The sequence below is a fragment of the Solanum verrucosum genome, unplaced genomic scaffold (genome assembly GCF_900185275.1).
Source record: "Solanum verrucosum unplaced genomic scaffold, falcon-dt-bn FXZP01000126.1, whole genome shotgun sequence".
Lineage (NCBI taxonomy): Eukaryota > Viridiplantae > Streptophyta > Magnoliopsida > Solanales > Solanaceae > Solanum > Solanum verrucosum.
In genome coordinates this window covers 863,174-890,375 of record NW_026020033.1, presented here as the reverse complement: position 1 = coordinate 890,375, position 27,202 = coordinate 863,174, and the positions used below count along the sequence as shown (strand labels likewise).

Genomic DNA, 27,202 nt, shown 5'->3' with positions numbered 1-27,202 from the left:
AAAAATAAAAACATATTTGATAAGAATTGAGTGATTAAAACTGAAAATCTCAAAAAATAAATTAATGACTAAAATTTTAAAAATTTAAATTAAATTATGGATTTAAGTGTAATAAATAATACCGATTGAATTTTAATAGCTCAATTGGTTGATTATATAAATTTTCCTTTGTTGGTGAGAGTACAATTTATTTATTTATTAGTTTCACAATTTTCAATTTCTTCGAATTCATCCAAAAAAAATTAAATTTAAATTTTTCTAACATATTTTTTAATTTTCCGTCAAATATATATACCGTGGTGAGTTCCAAAGTTTCGTTCTATTAAAATAAATAACACTAAGAGTCGACAAGCAAAAAAAAAAGAAAATGCAAGTAAGAAAGAAAAAAAAAGTAAAAGAAAATGCAAGTTCCACAGCTTCATCTAACAAATAGAAATTTAGGTTTCATTAAATTACAGCAGAAAAAAATTATTTATGATGTTCGACATTTCATTTTTTTTCCCTTGTAACAGAGCAAGAACTACAAAATTGAACTTTATATTAGTTAGTACACATTGGCATTCTAAAGCCTGTTTCTTCTATAGCTCTGTTCCTAAACCTATCTCTGCCTGCTTTGTTACTTGATTACTTAACAAACCTTAACAAGTTAAGCCACTCATTGGAACATTTGGGGTAAAGAAAAAATATAAACCTTCCAAAAAAAATTATACATTCATGTTTCTACCTAAAAAAAAACAATTCTAACGACAACGTACTCTGTTAATTTAGAGTCGCAAGCCAAATGGTGGACTCGCTTACTACCTCCTTCGCCTGTTAATATTGGACTCAAAAGCCAAATGGAGACTTTCTCCTACTTCCACCTTCGCCGTATTGATCATTCCATTTTCTCAGCTCATTCATGCTTGCGGCATCATATGCGACTGATGGCCCCACCTGAGTATTGTGAACATGAAACAGTTTTAGAAAACCTTAAGGACACACACCTTCATGAACTTATCGCTGTGCTAACAACCAACTGTTAAAATCCGTGATGGGAACAGAGAGGTAATGTATAAGATCAGTAGATACAATGCTTGCACAATGTTATATGAGCCATATCTGTTAATAGCACTTTGCACAAAATATAGACACTTCCTCCTACTTTATTGAGGAACGTATTGAAATCTAGCTTTACAAATTTAATTTCAGGCCCTTCAGTTAGAATTCCCAGTTAAGATCATTTACCTTCGCTTTTGACTGAATGAAATCGTCTACAGTGAGAGGTCGTAACACTGGAATTCCATCTTTTCTACTTCCCAGTGATTCAGGCTGAGAAAAGAAATAGGGAAGGTATTAGAAGAAGCATGACAACAATTTTTCATCATTGGTTAAAAAAGTAAATGGCATAATATATCTCCGTGGAAAAGTTTCATTTAGAAAAATAATTTTTTTGACAAGAACAAACACATATAAAGGAGAATAATAAGGCCATGTGGAATGGCCACCTAAAATACGCTGGCCCAAACTTAATCATCCATTATTTATTCAGGTCCATGCAGGATGTGAACAATGCACTGCAGGAGTAGGCTCCTAAAATACGTGGTTTGGAAAAAGGACATAACAGTGTTCAACACATAACATGATCCAAAGTTGAGCAGAATATTCACTGTTATACAGGCAAAGATTTGGAGAGAACTTTCCGACACCACTATGAGAGATCAAAGTTGAAGGTTCGAAGAGGATGAAACAATTAACACCAAATTTAAGACCAACAATAACTACAGTAGCTTTCATGCAGCATCATAAAACTCATACATGGCTATCCTAATATGGGCTCATTTCCATGACAGAATAAACAGCCCTTGAAAAAGTGCTAGATATTATCACCAACTACAGATTGGACTTACCTCCTTCTCTTCTTCTAGTATCTCTTGAACAGGTCTATAAGCTGCCGCAATGCACAGATTCTGTAGATGATGCCAGAGCAAAAAAATTTGGTAATGAACAAGACACAAATTAAAAATATGCCAGCATATAATAGTTTGACATGATAATCTATTACCTTCAAATCACTGCCAGAATAACCATCAGTTGCATTTGCAAGATTCTCATAGGGGAATTCCGACTCCAAATTTTCCCGAGCAAGAATTATCTTTAGTATCTTTAAGCGATTTGCTGCATCTGGTAGGTCCACATATATCCTGAAATATAACCCCATAATTATCAGCAGCTTTACGTCTAAAGCCTATCTATGGTTTTATCCTGTTCAAATTTGACATGAGTCCATTCTTGGAAAGATATCCATACTAGATGCATCTGGTATTAGTGAAGCACCAGATTAATGAGGAAGCAATATGAATTTATGGCTAGGAAGTTTGAGTTACCATTTGTAAATATAACAAAAAGATACCTCCTAGGTAAACGGCGAATAACAGCATCATCAAGATCAAAGGGACGATTTGTTGCACCAAGTATAAGGATCTTCTGGTTCTCCTTTGATCTCAAACCATCCCATGCAGCCATAAACTCATTCCGCATCCTTCTAGTTGCCTCGTGCTCAAATGAACCACCACGAGCACCAAGTAAGCTATCAACCTGTTTTGATCCAACACAACAATAACAGATGAAGAAAACACACCTAAAACATCTTATGTTGAGAAGTATGATCCAGTTTTAAGAGAGGAAAAAACATGCCGACTACGTGCTTCAGCCGAGCATTAATGCTACGCAAAGATTAAAAAATTTCACCATGTACTTGCATTGTTTAGATTACTTATATCTTGCATTTAAAGAGTGTTCATATGATCAGGAATGTTTCATCAAATCCAAGCACAAAGCCAGTCATGCTTTCTGCTGCAAAACCTCTAGTAGAAGCTTTGATTTTGACTGAAATAAAGTAACTCTGGCATAAGAGATCCAGACCTAACAGAGAAAGAATCTTAATTTTAAGCGGTAACAGTGTGCCAAACCAGCAGAAGCGGTTTCTGGATTTCTGTCGTCACAGGTGAACTGAGCAGTTTGTGCCAAACCATTTTGGTCTGAGCTGTACAATGGTTGAACCAGCACTGAAAGTTTTAGACAGTTGCTTTATAGAATGATCAACAGCAAAGCTGACCAAGTAATGGTTATATTGATACAACTGGTTTCACATAAGAAATGTTCACCATTAGACCCTCATGTAGTTTTTGAACTATAAATAATCAAATGTGAGTCCATTGTTCCCATAATTAGAGGCAGTCAGCGTACAATTCTTAAGAGTTCAAAATACATTAGTAACTTAATGCTGACACAGAGAACAAATCAGGATCAAGCACACTAGGATTCTGTCAAGAAGATGAGATGAACATCCTGTTTATGAAAATGATGTTTAAGCATAATGAGAAAAAGTGGCATCACATGAAATAGGAGTTTTACCTCATCAACAAAAATTATTACAGGAGCCAGCTTACTGGCAAATGAGAAGAGTGCCTTGGTAAGCTTCTCAGCATCTCCAAACCACTGCAAAAGGAGAAATTAGGTAAAATACAAAAGTAGTTCAATAAAATTTTAGAGGAAGCAATCAGGCTTTCAGAAAATATGACCGTAAGCAACATCGAAAAGAGACCCAAGACACACTCTTGAGAGGAAGGGGTAGATTGAGAACAATAAAAATGCCTCAGTCCCAAACAAGTTTGGGTTGGCCAGGTTGACAACATGAATATTTTTTCATTTTGTTTTGATAGGTAACAAGAATTTTCTGATATATCACGCTTAAAACAGAGTTCCAGTCACAATATACCTTTATATCCTAAAAATTGCTAACTAATTGTAACCACAAACAATGTTACCACTAAACATTTTGAAACAATGTTCTCTATGGTCTGACGCGGTCTCCTCGAGCTTGGTTTGGGAAGTTAAGCACAATAATTCAGCAGTTTGGCATCACTCATAGTGGAGCTGATTACTTTCTATTTTATCAGCATTCTGCACGAAATCTGTGTATTTATTTGATTGTTTACGTTGATGATATCATTATCACCGGCAATGATCAAGATGATATTACTAATTTGAAGCAACATCTCTTTCAGCATTTCAAGACTAGACCTCAGCAGATTGAAATATTTTCCAGGTATTGAGGTTACTCAGTCTAGATCATGTTTTATTATTTCTCAACGCAAGTATGCCTCAGACATTCTTTAAGAGACGAATGGTGGGATGTAGCCCCATTGACACTCATACAGATTCGAATATCAAACTCGTTCCAAGACAAGGGGGCCACTCAGTAATCCTGAAAGGTAGACGGCTAGTTGGAATTTGGAAATTTGAATTATCTCACAATGACTAAACCTGACATCTCTTTTCCTGTGAGTGTTGTAAGTCAGTTTATGACTTTCCTTGTGATAGTCATTCGAAGGCAATTGTTCTGCAATACATATCCCTGGATATACAAACATTGATTGGGCAGGATCACCCTTTTATCGACATTCTACATCTGTATATTGTGTTTTAGTAGGAGGTAATTTAGTGTCATAGGAGAGTAAAAAACAGATTGTGGTTGCTCGATCTAGTGCAGAAGCAGAATATCGAACAATAGATGTAATAATTTGTGAGCTAGTTTGGATCAAACAGTTGCTAAGAGAACTAAAATTTGGAGAAATCGGTGAGATGGAACTTGTGTGTGATAATCAAGTGGTCCGTCATATTGCATCAAATCCAGTATTACATGAAAGGACTAAGAACATTGTTGATTGTCACTTTATCAAAGAAAAGATACTCTCAAGAGATATTGTTACAAAATTTGTGAAGTCAAGTAATCAACTTACCGATATCTTCACCAAGTCTTTTACCGTTCCTCGTATTAATTACATCGGTAACAAGCTAGGTACAAATGATTTGTATGCACCAGCTTAAGGGGGGTGTTAGAATAGGAATAGGTATATACAATCCTACTTAGAATAGGAATAGGAATAGGAATAGTATCCTACTTGGTAAAGGATTGTATTATAGCGTCTATAAATAGGTTCTCTGTGTAATATATTGTAGATACACAATTCAACAATATTTTTCTCCAATATTACTCACAATATTGTTTACTAGGTGTATAAACATTATTGCAGAAAAAGTTGGCTATGTGGGTGTAAACTGAAAATATGGCTACATGGGTGCAATGTATTGTGTTGGGCTATATATATATTTGAGAAAAAACTTCTTTTCTTTTTAGTATAAAAATATGTTCACATCTGAGTTATGCTCTAATCTAAATAAGAATTTAATATTTTCTGATGATAATTGATAACAAAAATCACAAGACAAAGTACCTAAACAGGAGATTTCCCAGCAAGATCTAATGATTTGAAAACAAAAACAAGTCCTTTTCTCAACTCACCTTTGATGTAAGGGTTGAACCAGTAATACTGATGAAATTAGCCCCAGCTTCTGTTGCAAGAGCCTTAGCAACAAGAGTTTTTCCAGTTCCAGGAGGCCCAAAGAGTAAAATCCCCTTGCAAGGCTGATTAAGAAAAAGATAAAATAACTAAGCAGTACCTAAAACGTCCTATTTTTATTTTTTAAGAGGGATTTCTAGCATGAAGAATAAAATACCCGCAACAGATTTCCACGGGAGAAAAGCTCTGGTCTCCGCATTGGTAGGATTACAAGTTCATTCAATGCCTTCTTTACTTCTTCAAGAGCACCGATATCATCAAATTTGACTCCGATTTCACCTTGTGGAACGACTGCTGACACAAAGTTGTTCTCATACTCATCCTTGGCAAGATTCTACAAATTTGAAAGTGATCCATGGTAATAAAACCTAGATCCCTGAACATATAATTTTATAGGCAGAATTTATCAGGACCCCCCCCCCCCTCCTCCCCCCAAATTTGACTTTTATTTAGTGCACACCCGAACTTTATCTAGGCCCAACTACCCCTGAAATTGACAATTTGATAGTCTCAACCCCATACACGCTGATGTTCTAACTTCGATTTCTTCTCTTTCTGGCCAATTATGTAAAAACAACTTGATTAGAATATCATTATCATTAGTCAAGAAGTTGTAGACAAGATAACGCTGTTCCAAGTTTTTTACAGATTTGGCCCGAAAAGGATGATCTAAATAATTTGGTGGATTTAAAAGGTAAGAACAAAAAATTTATTCTAAAAAATGCCACGAGGACAAAAAATTGTGGCAGTGCGTGTGTCACACTTCCATGGGTTGAGTTTGTATAGGGGAGGATACTGAAATGTCTTGTGTTCAGGGGTAATTAGGCCAACGCGAAGTTTAGGCGAGCACTGAACAAAAGTCATCAAGTTCAGGGGGGTCCCAATCTATTATGCCTATTTTATAGCAATAAATTAGGGGATAATACCTTAAGATTCTGAGAAGGCTTTTTTGACATTGTTTCTTGCTCCTTCAACCTCAAAATTGCAGTTTCAACGCTTCGCATGATAAACAGCAGAAATGAGCTTCAAGTTTGTGCAAAACAAAAGACGTTGTACACGTACAGAAAAGTAAAAATAGAATTACCTTTCGCGAGGCAGATACAATCTATCCCCTTTAACAGATGGATGGACACATGTGTACAAGTAATGATTTTTGGCCCAGCCAATAACTTTCTCAGCTTCTGAAGATGTAAGAGAAACCAAAGATTAACGCAATTTAGCTTTCCTTTAAAATTTATGAAATTAAGCTTTACCTTCCATAGAACCTAACAGTGTTCTTTATTTTGATGCAGGTTCCTTCCTAGACTGCCCCATTTCATTTGACACTTACTATTTGGGGGAATCACACTTTTTTCTTTTACGATAATTTTTTCAGTCATTTCTTAAATATTTTTTGTTTTGATTCAAGCATTTGTTAAATATCTTCAATTATAAAAATTGAGCTTTACAGTACTCTTAACAGTGTTTTTAATAGCGAAAAGCAGAAAACGTGACAGGATTAATGAGCCTTGGCGCGAAAAGAGAGAATTCAAGTGCATACTCACTTGAAGTGAAGTATAGAATTCATGAATTTAAAAACTACCAAATGTATATGGATTTAGTGCCCGTTTGGATTAACATACTTTTAGGTACTTTTGACTTTTAAGTAGTTTTTTAGTTTTGGTGTTTGAAAAGTGCTGTTAAGCACCCACTTTTAGACCAAAAAAGTTTTAAAATAAGTCAAAAGTTAAAAGTAGGGTACCATCTACTTTTGACTTATAAGTAACTTTTTATAAGTCCATCCAAACAGGCCCTTAGTACTATCGTGATCAAATTTAAATTAATTCAATATACAATATCATATTAATCCAACTCCTCAAATTTGAGATTCAAAAGGCAAACCACTTATCGTCAGGATCACTTTGCACATCGTCATTTGAAACGCACACTTCTCTGAAGCACATGGCTTGCGTCACTTTGCATCACAGTGGTTCTTAATACTGATTATAACATATTTGCAAAATTAGAGGAATCAATATCCTAGTTCTATTTAGTTTAGATAGTTTGACCTAGTGCTTTGGACAGTCACTCTTTTCTAGATGGAGGGAGTATTATTTTAGCAATACCATAAAGAAACTATAATATAATCTCAATATTATCTAAAACTGGAGAAAGGCACAAAAGTTGAATTCAAATATAAGTATATCTATGACCAAGTGAGCGGAACAATCTTTTCTGATTTTTTCAATCAAAAGAATTAAAGAACAATATATCATGATTTCACACAAACACTTACTCTGCTTGGTCAGAATCACATCATCAGTATTTACATGCAACAAATCAATGCATGAAAGTTCGTGCTCTTCCAGAACCTGAAATATAGATAAAAGATGTGATAACTCCAGCAGACAAAAAGAACCAACAATACAGAGACAATTAAACGTGCGACTAAATGAACACATAGAGGTACCCAACCATTTGCTAGAAGATCTTAAATAGAATAAAATACATCCCAAAGCACATATCTTTGTCCATACCTTGTATAATTCATTTAGGTTACTACGAGCTATTACAATTCTCCTGTCTTCTTCAATCTGTTTATTAAATGTCTTAAGAAGATCTTCCTCCTGCAAACAGGAAAACAACAGTAGGATGAGAAACTACCAAACTGAAAACAATGCTTAAGAAGATAAATGCACGAACGGAATAACTTCAAAGAACTACGAACAACAGCACAAAAGAAAGTGTTGTGACAATCTTCATCAAAAAATGTAAGTGTTGTGACAAAGAAATTCATATGTTTTAACCTATTAGTGTCCCACATGTCAGGCGTATTGAAGCAATAAGTGTTAGTGTGTATTCCGCTCACACTAAAGAGTAAGGAAGTGAAAATCACAATCTCTCTCTTCTCTATCCACCTTGCAAGATTAAAGAAAGAAGAGCTACAGGGAGTACGGTACAGTTCCTGGCATGGTCAGTTGGAAAGTCCCTACATCACATGAGTCTTGACCTAAACATGCACGGACACACACACTCTCACACATATCTTGCCATTTTCAGAAAAAAACAAAAAAAGCTATACACGGATCATTACTTAAAAAAGTGTTATTTTTGAGTCGCTGCATGCTAGCACACGCATGGTCAGCATGAGAGACCGAGCAACCGAGAGATAGAGATGGAGTAGGGATAGTTTAAAGAACAGCAACTCCAAAAATAAATTCACGGTGGGCTAGGTAATCACTCATCAATGTAAGGTCATAAACGTCAACTATCCCTAATCATTTTACCATTTTCAGAACTAAAAAAGTGCTATTTATAGAGTCACTGCATGCATGCTGGCCATGGGTCTGCATAGGTGACTGAAAGATACAGGAGGTGTGGGGATAGTTTAAAGACTAGAAACTCCAGAAACTACTTCATGATGGGCTAGGTAATCATTCATCAATGCAAGGTCCTAAAATTTCAACTATGCCTAATCATTTTGTAACTTCATAATTCTAGTGTTACAACTGATTGTTTCTCTCCACTTCATACTTAAAAGAAGAGAAGAAAAAAGAAAGATCACTTCCTCAATTGGAGTTTTATTTGCTAGATTTATACGATACAGACTACAAGAATTTTTAGAAGGGAAGACACAGGCAGATATAATAATAGTTATCCAATATTTACCTTCTATTAATTCGAATGACCTGGTTAAAAATTGAAAATCTTTATTCCATTTTCAGTGTTCCACCAAGTTCAGTTAAACTGTACAACTTCAAACAGACGTTTGTACAGAAAAAAATCCTACCAGTAACCATCAGGGGGGTAGCATCTTCATGCAACAAGCAGGTACAGATAATATATTTTGAGGTATTTCCCAGACTTAATCACCATCATTGAAAGAGAAAGAGAAAGAGAAAGGGGTTGAGGATTGAGATCTAAGCCATCAAATGCTTGGGGATAATCGATGCCAACTCCAACACCAAAAATATTACAAAAATAACATGATTGATTAAAAGAACAAAATGAAATGATATCACGCACCATTTTGTTTTAGTTAAAAACAATGCAAAAGATGTATACCTCAAAGAGAAAACTCAATTTCACTAGAATAGAAATGGCTTTAAGCAAATGTATGCCCAAACCAAAAATCATTAATATTGCCATAATAACCAACTTCAAGTGACTAAATCATTCCATCTTTCATGGCTTAATGCTTCATTAAGCTTAAACACACAGTTTCAAAAGTAAAAGAAGATCTTTGATTAATATGAAGAACAAGTAAATTAGCAACGGTGAGCTGTTTCCTTGGAAGTATGGGAAAACAATACATAATTATGAAAAAATTATAAGCACTGTTTCTGGTAACACACCACAAACCCATAACATCTCAGAAGTTAGAGGACATAATTCATTTGCTTTTGCACTGTTTGCCAACAGATTGTGGAGTTGTTTGGAATTTTCTAGATAGAATGGGTGATGTTAAGGGTATGCTATTGAGCTGGACGTATAGGAAAGAAATTAAATATGGGAAATCTCACACAATTAAGAAGCGAATTCTTTTCCAGACTCCAGGTATGGGGTATATATCCTGTTTCAGTGTCTTCCCTTTTGTCTTATTGTTAAACATCAACCAAAGACAATATACATGTCTCTTAGGGAACCTTTTTATAATTTGAAATATTGGCATACCTTTGGCTTGCGTAAAAATGAAACCTATACACAGAAAAACATAGTCAGACAACATGACATGATCAACCAAATGTGGAGTCAATAAGGGTGGAATCTAATCTTTCGAAGAGCTCTTAATGACTGGGAGGTAGAGAGTATCGACACACTGCTTCAGATATTGGGAACTTTTGGTGGATGCACGGATTTTACAGACAGACTCAGGTGGAAACTAAACAGTAAAAGGGGCCTTCATAATAAAGTCAAGTGTATTGGCAGATGAATCAAAGAGGTCCTGTAAAGGAAGAATTGGCCTTGGAAACAAGTCTGAAAATAAATATCCCTATGGGGGAGAGTAGGAGAGTTGGGGGTCGTTTAGTGTATTGGAGAAAATAATGCATGCATTTGCTTTGTGTATTACTAATACCTTGTTTTGGTATACTTTTTCAGCCTATGTATAACTAATGCTTGCATTACTAATACACTCTTTTGTGTATTGAGGTATGCATTACTAATATCATGGATTTCTATGCATTAGTAATGCAATGGGTTCTAATGCATGCATTAGCATGGTTAAAGACACAATTGTCCCTCAAAACCTTTTCCACATGTTCTCCACCATATTTATGGAGTGTATTTTTGTAAACAAATATTTCTAAAAAAATTATGCGAAGTATGTTATTTTCAATACACCAAAATAAACACTACATAAGAAAAATCTCAGTATAACTAATGATACACTATATTCTACATTATTCTCATACACCCTACCAAAAGACCCCTTAGTACATTGAATTGGCAATGTATAATTGTATAGGGTTCTAGGCAGGGGTTTAAGAATTGGCAATAAGCTAAGTTTTTACTGATTACAACTGTTATTTGTCTAAAAAAAACATAGTTAGGCACTTGGCTCCTGGATATGTGGATCACATTTGGGGAAATTTACGAATTGCGTAAAAACATTGCTTCCATATTACACAGAAAAAGACAACAAAATCATTGGATCAACTAGCGACATTGCAAAAAGACTTTGGTTATAATTCTACTAAGATTAAGAGGCACAGAGTGAGTACAAAATAGGAGAAGGCAGATGCGGTTTCTAAACACATCTCCTCCCCCTATTGGCTCCAGCTAGGGGTGGACATGGTATGGTATATACCGAATTACCATATCATAATGAAATTTTTAATACTGTGGTTTTGGTATTTGGTGTGGTATATGGTATATTTATTTTTTTTGGTATTTGGTACGGTATTTGGTATTTAAAGATAAAATACCGAAATACTGAATATCATACCGAAGTATATAGTTACATAAATAACATATATATTTACAAACAAATATGCAACTTAATATTAATATAAACTAAATGTTCAGAAGTTGAAACTTTGACTACTCTATTTTGATTGAAATGTAATTGATTAACAAAAGGAGTTGTTTGGACTTTATTTTGAACTAGTAAAATTACCCGCGCTTCACGCGGGAATTTGATATCACAAAATTTATAAAATAATACTTAAAACCTATAAGTCATTAAAACTAAAATATTATATTGTCTTACATACAAGATTACGTAGTAAGAACATTAATAATGTAAAGGAAAATGATAATTATAACATCTTATCATTTATCCTTCAATTAATCATCTTTAATTTGATTTTATAATTTATCATTTTGCCTCCAAGAAGTGTTACTATTTGATATATTTTGAAAATTAAATAAACATCAACATGAGATATTAAATTTTCTAATAAATAAATAATTTTATCTGTACTAACAAATACTTATACACAATAACTTTACAGAAACATAAACAATAAAGTTTAAAACATGTACTCAAAAATAACAATTAATATCATAAGCATAAATTAATGACTGTAAAAAAAATATACTAGGATCTAAAAAAATAGAATGAATCAGAAAGAAAAAAATTGAGCCCACTGAATGCACAGTGTCCCCTTAAGAAAATTATTCCCTTCTAGTACCTGAGGTTTAAAGGAATAGATCCTCTCAGGATGGAACGATTCTATTCACAAGTGTATTGATACAAAAACAATGGTGTCAGTGAACCACTCGTTCACTCAACAGGAGCAAAGCGCACAAATATTTAATTGTGCAGAAGAAGAAGAAGAAGTTCAAAATTTTCGTTGTTTTAAAATGAGATGAAATCCCTCTATTTATAGACAACAAAGGATAGTGTTAACAAATGTTTATTGTGCCTTATCGGAAATGTCACAACTCTTTGAAAAAGTTGCAAACCTTCGGAAAGGTCACAACCCTTCGGAAAGGTCACAACCTTTCATAAGAGTCACAATTTTTCATAAAAGTCGCAACTCTTCATAATAGTCGCAACTCTTCATAAAAGTCACAATTTTTCATAAAAGTCACATCTTTTCATGAAAGGGGAAGACTATTTTTGGAAATAAATAAATTTAAAAGGAAATTCTAGCTTGTGGTGGCGCCAGGTAGGCGGGCCTAGGGTTCTCTTTTATATAAATATATTATTTATATTTCTACATGTTTAATGTGTTAGTATGATACAATTGAGACCTATTTTAGTTGCCGAAGTCATAATACTCTATTATACGAATATATATTAGTCGAAGTTGAACAAACTATGGTTACCGAATTACCATACCGTAGAATACCGAAACCGAACTTCAATATACCAAACCATACCGAATTAAATTGGTATGGTAATGGTATAACTTTTTAAAACCAAATACCAAAATTGCAGTATCAAAACTTTCAAATACCATACCATGCCACCCATAGCTACAGCATCAGCCGATACATCACAAATTACTATAAAAATCTAAGTACTACAATAAGCACAAAAAAAACTAACCTTTGGCGGATGAATACTCATTACGTTAGAGAAGAGCTTATGTATATCATCGTCTACAGAACGTTTTGTTGCTCTTAATCCCTCCGTTAGTCGTTTCAGAGAAAGAGGCTGAAAAACAAAATATTGCAGAAAAAAAATAGTGCATAAAATATTTGGAAAATACACCAACAAAATGCAACTAATTCAGGTGAATATTCAAAACCCCAATTTACAAGGAAACCATCGATGACACCTCCTATAAAGCCAGTGCACACTTGAAATGAGATATCAAGTACAAACTAGGATATGATTTTACAGCACACCCGACTAGTCACCAATACATAAATAAAATTGAATTCAGCATTTAGTCACTGAAATATCATCTATTATAGGAAGGTCATCATTCAATACCCAACTCATAAGCAGCTAAAGCCATTATTCAGATACCACAATGGTTTGTCATGAACCCATCACACAACAGAAAACAAATAGTAGGACCTTAAAAAGTTCAAACAGACATAATTTGACTAAAGATCACGAGGATTACCAACTTCGCAAGGCGGCCCAAATTGGGAAGAATCATGGTCTGTTGACAGATAAAAAGAAGTTAAAACGCAAAATAACTGAAAAGAGTCTAGGAATAAGACAGGTCAATTTATGGACTTACAAATTTCTCTTTTTCTTTTGACCCTGTTTCAACTTTGTTTCGACCACAGATCAAGACAACAGGTCCTGATAATTGGTCAAACATTTCTTGCACCTTGTGCACAAATTCTTTTCTATTTGCCTTGGAAACAGCTCTAGACAGCCATAATGAAGAATCTGGAAAGTACACAATAATAGGCTGTGCAGACTTCAAAACCTGAACAAAATAGAATGGTCTCAAAAAAAAACTTGAATTTGAAATCAGTGTGGTAAAAGAACATAAAGACTATTGATCAATTAAAGCACCATACCTCACATAGCACCTCCATGGCAATGTAGCAGTCTTCAGCCTGAGCATCAAGATCATGTTCAATCTCGTTGGCTGCAAGCAGAGTAGACGGTAAAAAAAAATATTTTTTTTAATTACGCATATATGTTCAGATATAAAAAAATACCACTGTACCTACTCGATCTACAGACTAAGTGTTGAAACTGGGAAATTGAAAATATATACTCTCTTTATGACAAATAAATTTCATGTTGAATAGCCTATCCGCAAAAGAAAAAAAAAATTGACAGGTCAAATAATAGTCATCTCCACCAATATTAATATGCCAATTGTCTGTCGTCTATTAAGACAGAAAATTTTTAGATCATCCAATGTGAAGTCACAATTAGCAGCTGACAAGTTATACCAAAACCAAATATCTTCTTTTTTAGTTGAGTAAGAATATGACTTTATCACCAATTTTACTGAAATCCAGATGAATAATACAAATCCAAATGAATAATACATACCAGGAATCCAGTATATTGATGGTTTCACATCCTGTGCTTTGGGTTTCTCGTCTTTCTCTTCTTCCATGGTTTGCTTTTCGCTAACATCAAAAATTACAGCAACCTGATCACCATTCACCTCATATATCTCACCACGTTGACCACTGGACATGGACCTGCAAAAGCATATCGGATGTAACAACTTACATGCATGCATTCCCTGTTAAACATGACATTTAAGCAACTCTTTACTTGAATAACTTTAAGGCAGATGTATTTGTAAAACACATTAACTACTACCTAAGTTGCTCGGACTCGGGTGCAGGTATCCGAGACGGATGCGAATCTGAGAGTCAGATTTGGCAAAATTTAAATTTTAAGATTCGGGGGTGCGAATCCGAGTATGGATACAGGTGTGGGGATTCAGCTAAAATTATTCAATATTATAAAATATAATAATAATAATAATAATAATAATAATATTAAATATCTTGTAAAACGCTATACTTAAAAGCATATCAATTATAGATATACAAATTTAAAAGTATAAATCAATTACTTGTTACTAATTAATTTTTAAAAAATTATAATTCCTTTTATTTATTATAAAAAAGAAATAATCATTTATATATATATATATATATATATATATATATAGTCTAACTTAAATTAGATAGTAGTACAATTCATTAAAGTTCTGTGTGCTGCCCTTTCTTCTCCCAAGAAACCCTAGCCTGCTTTTTTCCTTTCCAAGAAAAAAATCTCTCTTCTTTTTCAAGAAAAAAACTTTGAATTATTTGTTCTTTCCCATGGAGCCCTTCGTCTCCTCTCTGTTCTTGTACAAGAAAATAGATCTGCCTGCTCTCTCTCTATTCTTGTAAGCTTTGCCTCTTCATTATTCTTTTCCATGGAGCAGCCAGACCTTGTGACAACTTCGTCGTCATCAACTTTCGCCGGCATTGAAATTGATCTCTTCTTCCCCAAATTTTTTTCTTGGCTTTGGTCAAAGTATCCGGATCGAATTGACCGAATCCGACAAGCACCCCGCACCAGTGTCGCGTTGAGACGGGTTCGGCCGCAAAAATGAAGAGTCCGCGCAACATAGACTACTACATAGATGGTTCAAAATTAATTTAAAGAGCCTTAAACCTCTTTAAAGAGCCAGGTACATTGATATTGGCCATAACATTGAGAATAACAAACAAATAACAAAAATGATCAGGACATTGACAATGATGGCGACAACAATGATTAAAAGCAGTAACAAAACTTAAGTCACTGCAGATACCTAGACCAATTGCAGAACATTCATACTTCTCTCATATCTTAGATATAAAACCGAAGGCTTGCACTAGCACAAGAACATTGCACTATATCACTATGAACATCAAAAGAACATTACGAAAGAAGCCAGAAGGAATCCTGGTGGATGATGAGCAAAAAAGCCCCACCACCATCCAAAATATATTGTATCTTTCCAGTGAGAAAGAACGTCAAAGATACAATCATGCGTCCAAGCACCAAATGGAGAAAATTTTCTCTATAGCACTTGTGACGACTGACCAACCCACCTTCCATGAATAACAGTGTAAGCATTCGTTGGACCACCAGAAGTAGGTATCTTCCCCAATAAAATCCTGTGAGAATTGGAGACAATTACTAAATGCCGCTTAATCCAAAGTTCACATGGGTTATGCTAATGCTAAGACCTCCGCTCTACGAAAAAACTCTCAGCTCTATTCGCAAGCAAAGCATGGACAGGAAGAAAAAAATAAAGCTGCATGACTTTCTGAGAACAATTTCTTAAATAAAGCGTTAAGACACCCAAAATTGTTTTAAGTACAGTAAAGAAAATGAAATGAGTAAAGTCTGCTTTCTAACTCCTAAGCTTTAAACATGATGCACCTCCTAAATCTGTCACTTTCCTTTTTCCTCTCTTGTCAGTTTCCTACAATAGCAAATCCATAAAATTCAAAGAAATTCAGACATCACATTTAATGTTACCCAACTCCAACAATTTCCATCAATATGCGACAATCTACTTTATACTGTTTTAGCCTTGCTATGATATCTGTTCACCAAACAATCACCACATTTATCCATTCCAATATTTGTGTCCCAAGTGTCACTAGTATATACAGGGAATTTGAAGTGTGAAGCACAAAGTATGACAGATACTTCAAAATAATCTGCTCCTGTGATCAAGAATGAACTGACTTCAAAATAATCTGTTCCTGTTATCAATAATGAACTGCCCAGTATATTTGTTGTCAAATCAAATTTATGTAGGACATTATTAAGCACTACAACACATATTGGAAGAAAAGAAAGCTGATATCATCTTATTAACAATGGATTCCTCCACATATAACACTGTGAAACGAGATATATATAAGATTGCATTCCGTCTCAGTTTCGGAAATGGTAGTTTAAAGGTGAAACCATGAATAGGCAGAAGGATTGTTTCAGGATAGTGTTTAGAGACCTAAAAAAGATCTCCACAATTTTTTTGTTTAGCACTTTTACTTTACTTTCCTTGTTCTGCATTGAGGGAATTTCCTCCTCATGTTCTTCATTATCTTTTGGGTGAATCATTCTTTCAGGGTGTTGATTGAACATCTCAGCAATTAACAAAAATCTTTCCCGCATCTGATCCTAAGATCAGCTAGGATTTCCAGAAGAAGTCATCATTTGATGAGAAATAAAAAGGTACATTGATAATTCAAGTGGAAGAAACTGAAGCAGCTACTTTCAAAGTAACAGAAAGAAAAGCAAGGATTGGCACAATTTGATCCTTCTACAGCCAAATATTAATTTGTGGAAAGCCTTGTGAATTACTACACTTGCTTGCACCCATCTGCTATTTCCCGTCAGCAACCGAAACTTCTCCAATAGTACAAATCACTACGCTTTACCTCTTTCTATATGACTACATGGATTTTTTTTAACAAAGGTACCCTTCAGCCGAACAACATAGCAGTCTTCTGGATCAGGAGGTTAACCAACAAAAATAGCCAATACATAGATCATAGGTTGGTCAATTTTTCTGATTTGGTAAAACTTAAAAGCAGATTCTACCTCTCTTACTCTTACATCAAAAAAGCCCATTGTGGTGGTGTATTCAAGAATCAAGGGAGTTCTTAAGAATTACTACAATGTTGCACATGTGAGCAACGCTTGTTACATTCCCCTAGTCAGGCACAGCCAAGATCTGATGGGGCAGTGTGGGTCAACTTCCAAGTATAAGCCAGGAAATATATCTTTATAATGGTCAGAGTAGCTCAAGTAGAAGCCAGGAAATATATTTTATAATGATCCGAGTAGCTTATCAAGAACTTGTTTTGAGTTCAATCAATGCTTGACCAAAAGATTAAGCCCGCTTAGTTTAGTACTAGAGAACTAGTAATCTTACAAAAAGAATGATAGTTTAGTAGTCTTATACAAAATTCAGAAGACAGGGAATTCAGATTCTTCCTACAAAACTATATGTTCTCAAGGTTTAATTATCAATGTCCTGGTCTAAGATACGACATGACAATAAATTCGAATGATTGTTTAGTAGTCTTATAAAAAAATTCAGAAGACAGGGAATCCAGATTCTTCCTACAAAACTATATGTTCTCAAGGTTTAATTATCAATGTACTGGTCTAAGATAAAACATGACAATAAATTCTTAATTTTATTTATGATAATGGACAGTGAATACACACAGAACTCGCTCTAATGCTACTTTTTGCACTCGGAGTTCACCTACCAGCCAAGTCAGCTTATTGGGTTATTGGTTGCTCCTTTAAAAGCTTAATAAGTTCACAGAAGCAGAGAGCTCAAAGCCTAATCGGTTATGCAACAATTCCTAACTACCCAATGGAGGTATTACAGGCACTTCTGCATTATCTCTCTTGAAAATGGTTTAATTCATAAAGGCCTGTAAGCCTGTAAGAAACGTTGAAGGAAAATAATAAAGCACAAGTTAATGCAATAGGAATCATGAAAATATAGATGAACTGGCTAAGAAAATTGGGAAGGAAGATTAATCCACTCTAATAATAAACCAGCTAACTGGCAAAAAGTTACAACTCTTGAAGCAGCAAGATTTGATTGTTTAAGATGTCAAAGAAAACAAATAGCGAAATACTTGAGAGATGTGCCACGTAAGAAACTAACCTGTTATCGGCTTTCACAACACCAGAAGGTCCAGTATATTTAACTCGATCTCCTGTATGTAAATTAAAATGTAAATACAACAATGGAAACTACCATGACAAAGTAAAAACAAATACTCCTCAAAAGATGGTAAATTTTGCAGTTATCCAAATTGAATATCGTTTTGCTATTTCAAGTGTCAAACTCAAATATATTGCACTGAAGCTCCCAAATGATTCTTTAATGATCATCAATCATCTTCCAATTGAGTTACTATTGGAAATTTGTGCTTTCAGTTCCTAAAGGCCTAAAATATTGACAAATTGTGATTTTCGTCCTTGTGATTTCTGGTCAAACACATAACGAATTGATATGTGCACTTTTTTTACTTTTTTTTTTTTGATGACAAGGGAAACCCGCAGCCGCTACCCTTTGGTTGTGCACAGGGTAAAACCCCCGCTCCTATGCAATAGCTCGCAGTTGATATGTGCACTTTTGATCCCTATTAATGTGAATCTTCAGAAACATAACGAATTATCAAGTGCTAAACCCTCTACTTTTTGATGAAGTGTGCTAAACCATTTGCTTAACGATGTGGTATGTCAAATTTGTATTGCTACTCCACATTTGAGGAAAAGATAATTCTAGAAATAGTAACATAACATATTTCCTATAAAGAGGCCAAAATTACACAACTTAGTTAATTGAATGTTAAATGTATTTAGCCAAATATTGCAAGGACCAAATTCAGAACTTATCAATAACGGAAGGACTAAAAGTGCAATTATCATGTTAATGGAAAGGGGGCAATTAACATGAATATATCCAGAACCAACATAACTAATAACTATCACTACCACAAACTACTGATCGCTTGCTACTACTAATAACAAAGTTTTAGAAGGTACAAGAGTGAGAGTGACATGGAGGTCCAAAGGGTGCTTTAGACTTTTGGATCTTTCACTGTTGCCCTCCATCTCTGGTGCGCTCCTGAAATCGAACACTTTTTTCCACCCAAATGGGAATATGACGAATTTAATCCCGTCTTTTTCAATAAAAACCTCATTATAGGGCAATTGCAACCATCCCCTATTATCTAGATTGTTGCCCATTTCAAATGTTTCTTCAAATCTGTCTCTTCATCAGTTGAAACCCAGCCTCCTCACAGATTCCTGATCTCTTTGAAGGTAAGTTGAGACCAGAGTTATAATGGCACCCCCAAAGCTCGAATCCAAGTGGTGTTGGATTTTTGTATTGCTAGTACACATCCAATAACTGGGTTCCAATATTGGAGACTAACTTCGGTCTTCTTCCATTTCCACTCCCAAAATGATTTGTTTTGCCATATTTCTATTTGAAAAGAATCATCATGTTAGCCATATCATAAATGTTGATCCCAAATACTGCTTTCCACGTTATTGCGGTCCATCTCATGATGTCTGACAGTGAGGGGATCTCCGTTTCTCCCTCAATAAATGATGTAACAATGCACCTCTTGAACAAGCCACTTCCTTTTACTCCAGGGGATATCATGCTACTAATGTCTCCTTTGGAAGAGGTAACTGTTGAGTCTCGAAGGGTATTTGAGTGCCATTAACTCTCACCAGCTACTTTAGCACAAGAGAGGTCTTACTTAATTGATCTTGGATTCTGCCGGCATCTTAAGATTGGAGCATTGAAAGAACCTATCTATCTTAAATGCTATCTCTTTCCACCCTTTTCCACCCTGCATTTAGGTTGATTCAGGGATAATACTAACTGATCTTTCCAAAGCATATAGCGAGAGAATGCTCATATCTCTACCATGCTCATTCGCTTTCCTTGTGCAGAAAAACTCTGAAAGTTTCTCCTTATTATTCCACCTCCTGATTATAGTTTTCTCTTCTTTGGATGCTTCTTTAAGTATAGTGCAGATCCATCTCATGATCTTCATACTCATGGTTGATCTTCCCATCATGTTAAGGCTTCTCTCCACCCATTCATTCCAAGTGTCTCTACCTACTGTCCATCAAGTAATGTCAAAAAATCTGAAGCCTCCATTAAATTCTGATTCCCTCCATCATGGAAATAGCACGGTAGCTCAGGCTGATATGCAAAGAAAGAAAGAAGGTTGAAAACTACCACAGAATGTGATTAGCTTAGGGTCAAGAAGAGGTGTTTCCGAGCTAATGGTCATATGAAAAGGGTTGAACCACCTTCTTGGGAAGTAGCAGAGAGGGAAGTTTGAGGCCTCATTTGTTTGCACTTAATGAAAGTCTCAATCATAATCATTCAGATCTTAGTCATTAAGTTTGTTTGTTTACAAGGTCTGAAGCTTAATCATTCGGATCTTAATCTTTAGGCGTGTTTGTTTTTCTTATTTTATAACCACTTAATGAGTCTAAATAGGTATGCATGATCTACAACAAAGTCTTGATATCATTAAGATGTCTATTTAAAAATTTCTACAAAGATGACAGTTCACCGCTAATCCAACTATTTTCACCCACCACCCACAACTACTACAATCGTAATCACCACCACCTACCATCCTCAGCCCAACCACAACCAATTTTACCACCAATCACCCAAATCAATTATCATCCCCATTAGACATCATTTGCAATCATTATCACCGACCATTATTACATCCACTAATTACTATCGATAATTACAATCATTAGTCAATATTATGTATCGCTAACCATCATCACCATTCACCATCGCCATTTACTATCATTCCACTACTAATTATCAGCCGCCACCAACAGCCCCGATTAATCACTCCTGTCAAACACTATACCATAAGATACTATCTACAACCACCATCATCAACCAACATCCATCTGAAATCGACACACACAATCACTATCATTTGTCATCACCACCACAACTGCCATATAAAAATTTAAAAATATTTTTTCATATAATATTAGATCAATTTAGTATTTCATTTGAATTTTATATTTATTATTTTAAACAGAGACATAATTTTATACATTCAGATGTTGAGAAAACAAACAGTCTTTAACTCTTAACTATTAGTATTCAAATCTTAATGTAGCATTTTAATATTCAAATGTGTATTCAGTTTTAGACCTTTAAATCTTAATGCACATCTTAATATTTAGATGTGTATTCAGATTCAGACATCTAACCTTAATGAAAACAAATGAGGCCTGAGAGTCTTAAGGTGTTTCAAGGAAAGAAGAACAAGAAGAGAGCAAGTGGAGGATGAGGAGTGTTTTTTAGTGAGAGAAATCTGGTAAGTAAAGTTATTCGTCCAAATCACCCCCACATTTCTTCATGATTAAGTTTCCTAGCTAGACTCAAGAGAATGCTCTCCCGCCTCACATACCTCTCAAAATCAAGATTGTTGCATGTCCAAAAAGTACCACCACATATTCATTGTTTATTTGGGTGATCTTACCTTTTCTTCTGTTAAAATGGGAGATATATTATTATATTGTAATATTCAAATGGGAGGCCTATTGTTACATTAGATGGATTGGACTTAACAACCCAAATTACAAAACAAAATTGATAAGGCAACATCACTTCTAGAACACAACTAATCAAATCAAGCAATTTATTACCTCTCTAGTGACGAGGTTTGTTCTTTCCATCCTAATCAATACTATTTTTCTATTTACCCATCTAAAGGAACTGATTAATTCACTTCCCTTCTAACATATATAAACACGGTAGAGGTATCTTAACCAGCTTTTGCAAACTGCCTATCCCACCGGATACCGACATCCACCCCACCATTACAAGAATGGGAATCTCTGATCAACCAACAACAACATACTCGATATAGTCCCACAAGTAGGGTCTAGGGAGGATCGAGTGTACGCAAACCTTACCCCTACCTTGATAGAGAAGAAGTCCTAGGTTTGCAAAAACACCAAATAAACCCTAATATTGCCTTTTAATTATTAAATTAGATCTTTTTAAAAAACAAATAAAAAGGCGACGCCTTGTCGCCTGGCCTCGCCGCGTCGCCATTCGCCTTTCTGAACTCGCCACGCCTCACCAATAAAAGGCAACAAGGCATCGCCTTTTAAACTGACAATTTGGGCAATGGGATGAAATGGCTGGAAGATGAACTTACTCGGTCATTCCTTGAAAACTGACAAGAGAAAATGATTAAAAAAAATTTGCACCCAACGGTGTGGCATGGCACTCAATGAAGTGAGTGAAAATATTAAAGACCAAGGTTCAAATCCCACCGGAAACAAAAAAGCTAGGTGTTTTTTTTTCATTTATCTAAGCAGTGGTAGGCAGAGTTACCCAATCCATGTACTGCTACTGCTGAGAGGTAGCAGATACGAGGTGGAATAGTCAAAGTGCATGCAAGTTGGATGCGAGACCTCGTTATGAAAGAAAAAGAATGAATCAAGACTTTTTTATGCCACAAGTATATACAAATCTTTTGATCACAATATTCTAGAATCTACCATGATAGACCAGGATAGATATGAACCATTCTAGATCCACTTGACCAATTCTCATAGGTGTTGTTTAAGAAACATAATGAATATACTAATAGAATAAGCAATGAATTTTTGCAAGCAAAGCTTAATGTGAGGTCAAAGAGAATTGAATTATTGTAAGAGGTCGGTTTCATGAAACCGATAAGCTAAACAAAAAAACATGTTAGCACAGCCTATGAGGAATTCTTCAGCAACATAGCACTTCATACCTTTTTTGAAGGGACGTTGAGCTTTCTCTGATTGATCAACAGCATCCGGGGTTGATTCTGAGGAACTCTCAAGTTCTCCGGAAACTCTCTGCAATCCATGCAATGTTTAAAATCAAAACCATGAGAAATCCATTGAACATCCATACACATGGATCTCTAATTACCGACATATTGTAAAAATTGGTAACAATCTAAAAACATGGATGTAATCTCAACCAGAGAATATTACATATGACTCAAAAAAAGTTACAAGATATTCATTGGAAACAGAGAAAAGAAGATATTACAATTTAAATCCAATTCTCTAACCTAGTCCGAACTCCCACCTATTGGTGACTCTATCGAAGAGTATTCAAGGAAATATATCATATTCCCTTTTCATGGATCATCTTATTTATACATTTTGGCCTAATATTCCTACTCCTCAACCAACTGAATTACCAAGTTCTCATATTTCATATGTTTGTGCCCATTACACAGTTTACAGCAACAAAGTACCACATTTCAAATTGTTTACAGCTAACACATGTTAAACAGAGATTCTTTTTCTTTTTACCAAAGATGTTGACTGCATTATTTTCACCCATTTCCGAAATTCTGTGTCTTCTTGCTAGATATAATTTTGGAATCTTTCAGATTTTACCTTCTCAAAGTCTTCAAGGTTGAATGGAATAAGTTTTTCTAAGGCTTCCACTGATGCCTCAACATCAACGTCTTCCTCACTAGCTTCTGACTTTGTCTCAGCGCTGCTTGTCCATTCTTCCTCGTTACTTGCATCATTTGCATCTTCTATTTCAGAATCAGAAGTACACTCTTCACCTGATTCTACATCTGATTCGCTTTCAGATGAGCAATCTTCACCAAAGTCCTGTGCATAAGTAAATTTAGGAATATATTTGAATAAAAGCATATTGTTGTAAGTAGAATTAGTTTAGTTAGAGGGATACAACAACAAAAAAATATATAAATAGCTTACATATGGAGCTAGAATGCTGCTATCAAGCACCAGTAATGGTACTTCTAAATCTCGAGCAAGGGTTCGAACTAGTCTTTCTCGATAAAGCTCAGTCCCTGCAACATCATCAAGAATTCAATGTTTTACTTTGCAAGCAATAATAAAAAGGTACATTGTATTACAGGAGGGCATCTCATACCAGTCTAGAAAACTCTACCTGGTATACTCTGAAGCATGATTCTCCCACTTGAAGAACTCAAGCGGCCACCATAAGCCACAGTAACCTTCTTGTGCGTTAAATGGGAAGCAACACACTCCATTAAAACATTTTTTGTATGTTCACTGCAAGGTTGTTGACAAAAATTAATCCAAATTGCAACTTGCAGCAAAAGAAAATAGATCTGAAAGCAGGAACTCACTGGATATAATAAGGAAATGTATCCCATGATAGAGCTATTTTCTCCCATGGAACAACCCTCCGTAAGAATTCATTTTTAAATCTTTCCCGTCTACTCAGGAAAGGTGATTCTTTCTTCTTACTCTCTATAGACAGCTTTTCATTCCGGAGCCACTCCTTCTGCTCTTGCTCACCAAGCTGAGTATGTGCATCACAATGTCTCACATCTTGACCACTTTTTTCCTTCCGAACTGTTCCCTTATCAGAGCTCGCACCATCTCTCGTGTGTACATGTTTATCCTCACTTGCATCCCTACCATCACCTTTAGAGCTAAAATACCTTAAATATGTCCACCTCCAACTAGCAGGTGAACTCCTCAACAACCTTATATTCTCCCGTTGAGAAGCAGTCTGTATTGACTTGGATGTATCTAACAAAGCTCTTCCTATCACGCTGCCTAGAGAGTTGCAGTCTAAAGGTATCTGTGTAACGATTGAAGATTGTGTAGGGGAGTAAGTTCTGTAGCCAGAACTAACATAATGGTTAAAACGCTGAAATACAAGATTCCATCTTTGGTTGTTGCTTCTTATTCTCCTCACATACATTGCAACTTATTAAAGGTATAATAATACCTAATATAAAGCAAATGTTTACAGGATTAGTCCACAATTATCTAAAATCAAAATGCAAACATGCTATGAAAATAGCTTCATACTGCTTATATCTACAAAAGAAATCATAAATCTTCTTTTCTGAACCTTGCTAATTTTCTTATTATATGAAATAAACAAGTAAAAGTAATCAAATTCCTAATAGATGGACACAGGAGAGCAGCAGCAAGAAAAAGAATGTCGACCCACAACATGAAATAGGCAAATAAGACTCACAAGAAGAGTGATTCCCAAACACAATACAATAAAGCAATTTCAGTTATCTATTATTGTTGAGGAAATGGGGGGATCCAAGAAACCAACAAAATCAATCAAAAAGATTCATTCTTTAACATAAAAATTCAATCTTTTTCATTAATGTCTCTTTGCAAACTGTTGTAAGATATTTAGAATGCAAAACAAAGCGACTGAAACAAAGAACAGACCTTTTTTTTTTTGTTTTTTTTTTTGGGGGTATAATCTTGATAATAATGTAAACTCAGAAAGCAGTGGCCATAGGAGAGAAAAAGTAGTTTGTAGGTGAGGTAAAGAGAAATAGGGATGACCCTTGCTTGAAAAGGGGAAGGTGACAGAAGGAGAGAGATTACCGTTTATGCTTAAGAGGTAACCTAGGAAGGAGCAACTGTGACTGCTCCGATGTGTTGAGAAACACCAAAACTCTATAAAAACAAGCATCCGCACGTTTAGAGCCTCTTATCAAATTATATTAACCCAAAGCCTAAGTTTTTACAAGTTAAAAAGTGACAATTTAGGAATTAATTTTATATTTTGTATTTAAAAATAAATTTTTTAAAGCATTTTATTTTATTTTATTTAAACATTAGAGAAGTGTTTTAAATTTATTTTGATTTAAAGACACCTAGGCTTATTTATTAAGGGACGAAAAAAATTAAGTACAAAGCTTAATGAGCTTTAAAAGAAGATAGTCTTGATTTTTTAATAAAACTTAAAAGTGTTATTATTCATGGGATAAAACTTATTAAACTCAAGTTTTGTTCATGTGACAAACAAATAGTGTCAAAAATTCAATATCACCAACTTACAAAAAGGTTTTGAAAATTAGATTGTAGTGACTCAAGTTATTTTAGTTGATTGTAGGTCATAACTCACACCTATGTAATTAAGGATTAAGGATTTATAAGGGATGTGTGGGAGTTGCCCTCAGTTTTTTAAGTTGATACTTTGGTCCATTTTATTAAAAGAAGATTTAAAGGGTTTTACTAAAACGGTAAAATCTTAATTTTAACTAAAAGGGGAGGGAACCCAAAAGGGGAAAAAAGTCATTTTTGCAGCTCCCCCGCATCTCGCTTCTTCGTCTTCCTCTTGTTCGTTTGTTCATCCTACTCAGGGGCGGACCCACATCGAGCTCAGGGAATTCACCTGAACCCCCTCGTCGAAAAATTACACTTTATATATAAGGTCATTTTCTGATTCTATGATTACAATATTACATATATTAAAATGAACCTCCTTAAAACAAAAGAAAACACGGCTCAGTGACTAAGTGGTTCATTTTTTACCGAAATGATTTGAGTTCGATTTTTGCATGCAACATTTTTCCACTTGTTATTTTGCCTTGAAAGGCTGAATGGGATCTGGTTTTAGGCTCAAATCTCAACTCCATTTCATTGCTTTTGGAAGGATGAATGGGCTCAGGTTTTGAGCTCAAATCCCAACTCAATGAAATGCCACATTGTTTTTAGATTCAATGTAAAATTTTGTTATTTTTGTTATCATTATTTTTCTCTCTGTGCTATTTTTTTTCTCAATTTATCTTTATTTAAATTCATTAGACATATTTTTGATATTTTTGTCTTTTATTCTTCTTTATTATATTGCTCTTTCCATGTACTAACTCGAAACTCTTTTAAAAACTAATGAATTATTACTAAATTTGAAATCGAGTTACAAAAAATATTATATAAAATAAATTAATTAAAGTTAATTGAATGAAGAAATTTAGAAGTCGTGAATATTCTTTTAATAAAATCTAATTAATTGATTTTCCCCCTTAATTTTATAATATTTCTTTCTTATTTATTCAGTTCGATTTTAAAAAGATGAAAATTT

At 34.7% G+C, this 27,202-nt stretch overlaps 1 protein-coding gene across 3 annotated transcripts; it reads right to left on the bottom strand.

Annotated features, from left to right (window-relative positions):
- Positions 1-517: 517 nt before the first annotated feature.
- On the bottom strand, positions 518-25,833 carry LOC125821595 (uncharacterized). Of its 3 annotated transcripts, none has more exons than XM_049501013.1 (25): positions 25,720-25,833; positions 24,483-25,093; positions 24,281-24,405; positions 24,085-24,179; positions 23,752-23,976; positions 23,109-23,196; positions 18,446-18,497; positions 15,852-15,917; positions 14,302-14,456; positions 13,815-13,885; positions 13,526-13,720; positions 13,406-13,444; positions 12,880-12,987; positions 7,919-8,008; positions 7,678-7,753; positions 6,487-6,583; positions 6,329-6,398; positions 5,560-5,736; positions 5,345-5,467; positions 3,394-3,477; positions 2,390-2,574; positions 2,042-2,180; positions 1,887-1,946; positions 1,225-1,308; positions 518-933 (listed from the first exon to the last, which is right to left on the bottom strand). In XM_049501013.1, exons 2-25 carry the CDS (start codon positions 25,064-25,066, stop codon positions 826-828), a joined length of 3,096 nt encoding a protein of 1,031 aa, XP_049356970.1. In that variant the 5' UTR covers positions 25,067-25,093; positions 25,720-25,833; the 3' UTR covers positions 518-825. The 3 variants fall into 3 exon arrangements, with proteins under 3 accessions (XP_049356970.1, XP_049356971.1, XP_049356972.1); XM_049501014.1 differs by having other exon boundaries at positions 25,678-25,802; XM_049501015.1 differs by lacking the exon at positions 15,852-15,917.
- Positions 25,834-27,202: the final 1,369 nt, after the last annotated feature.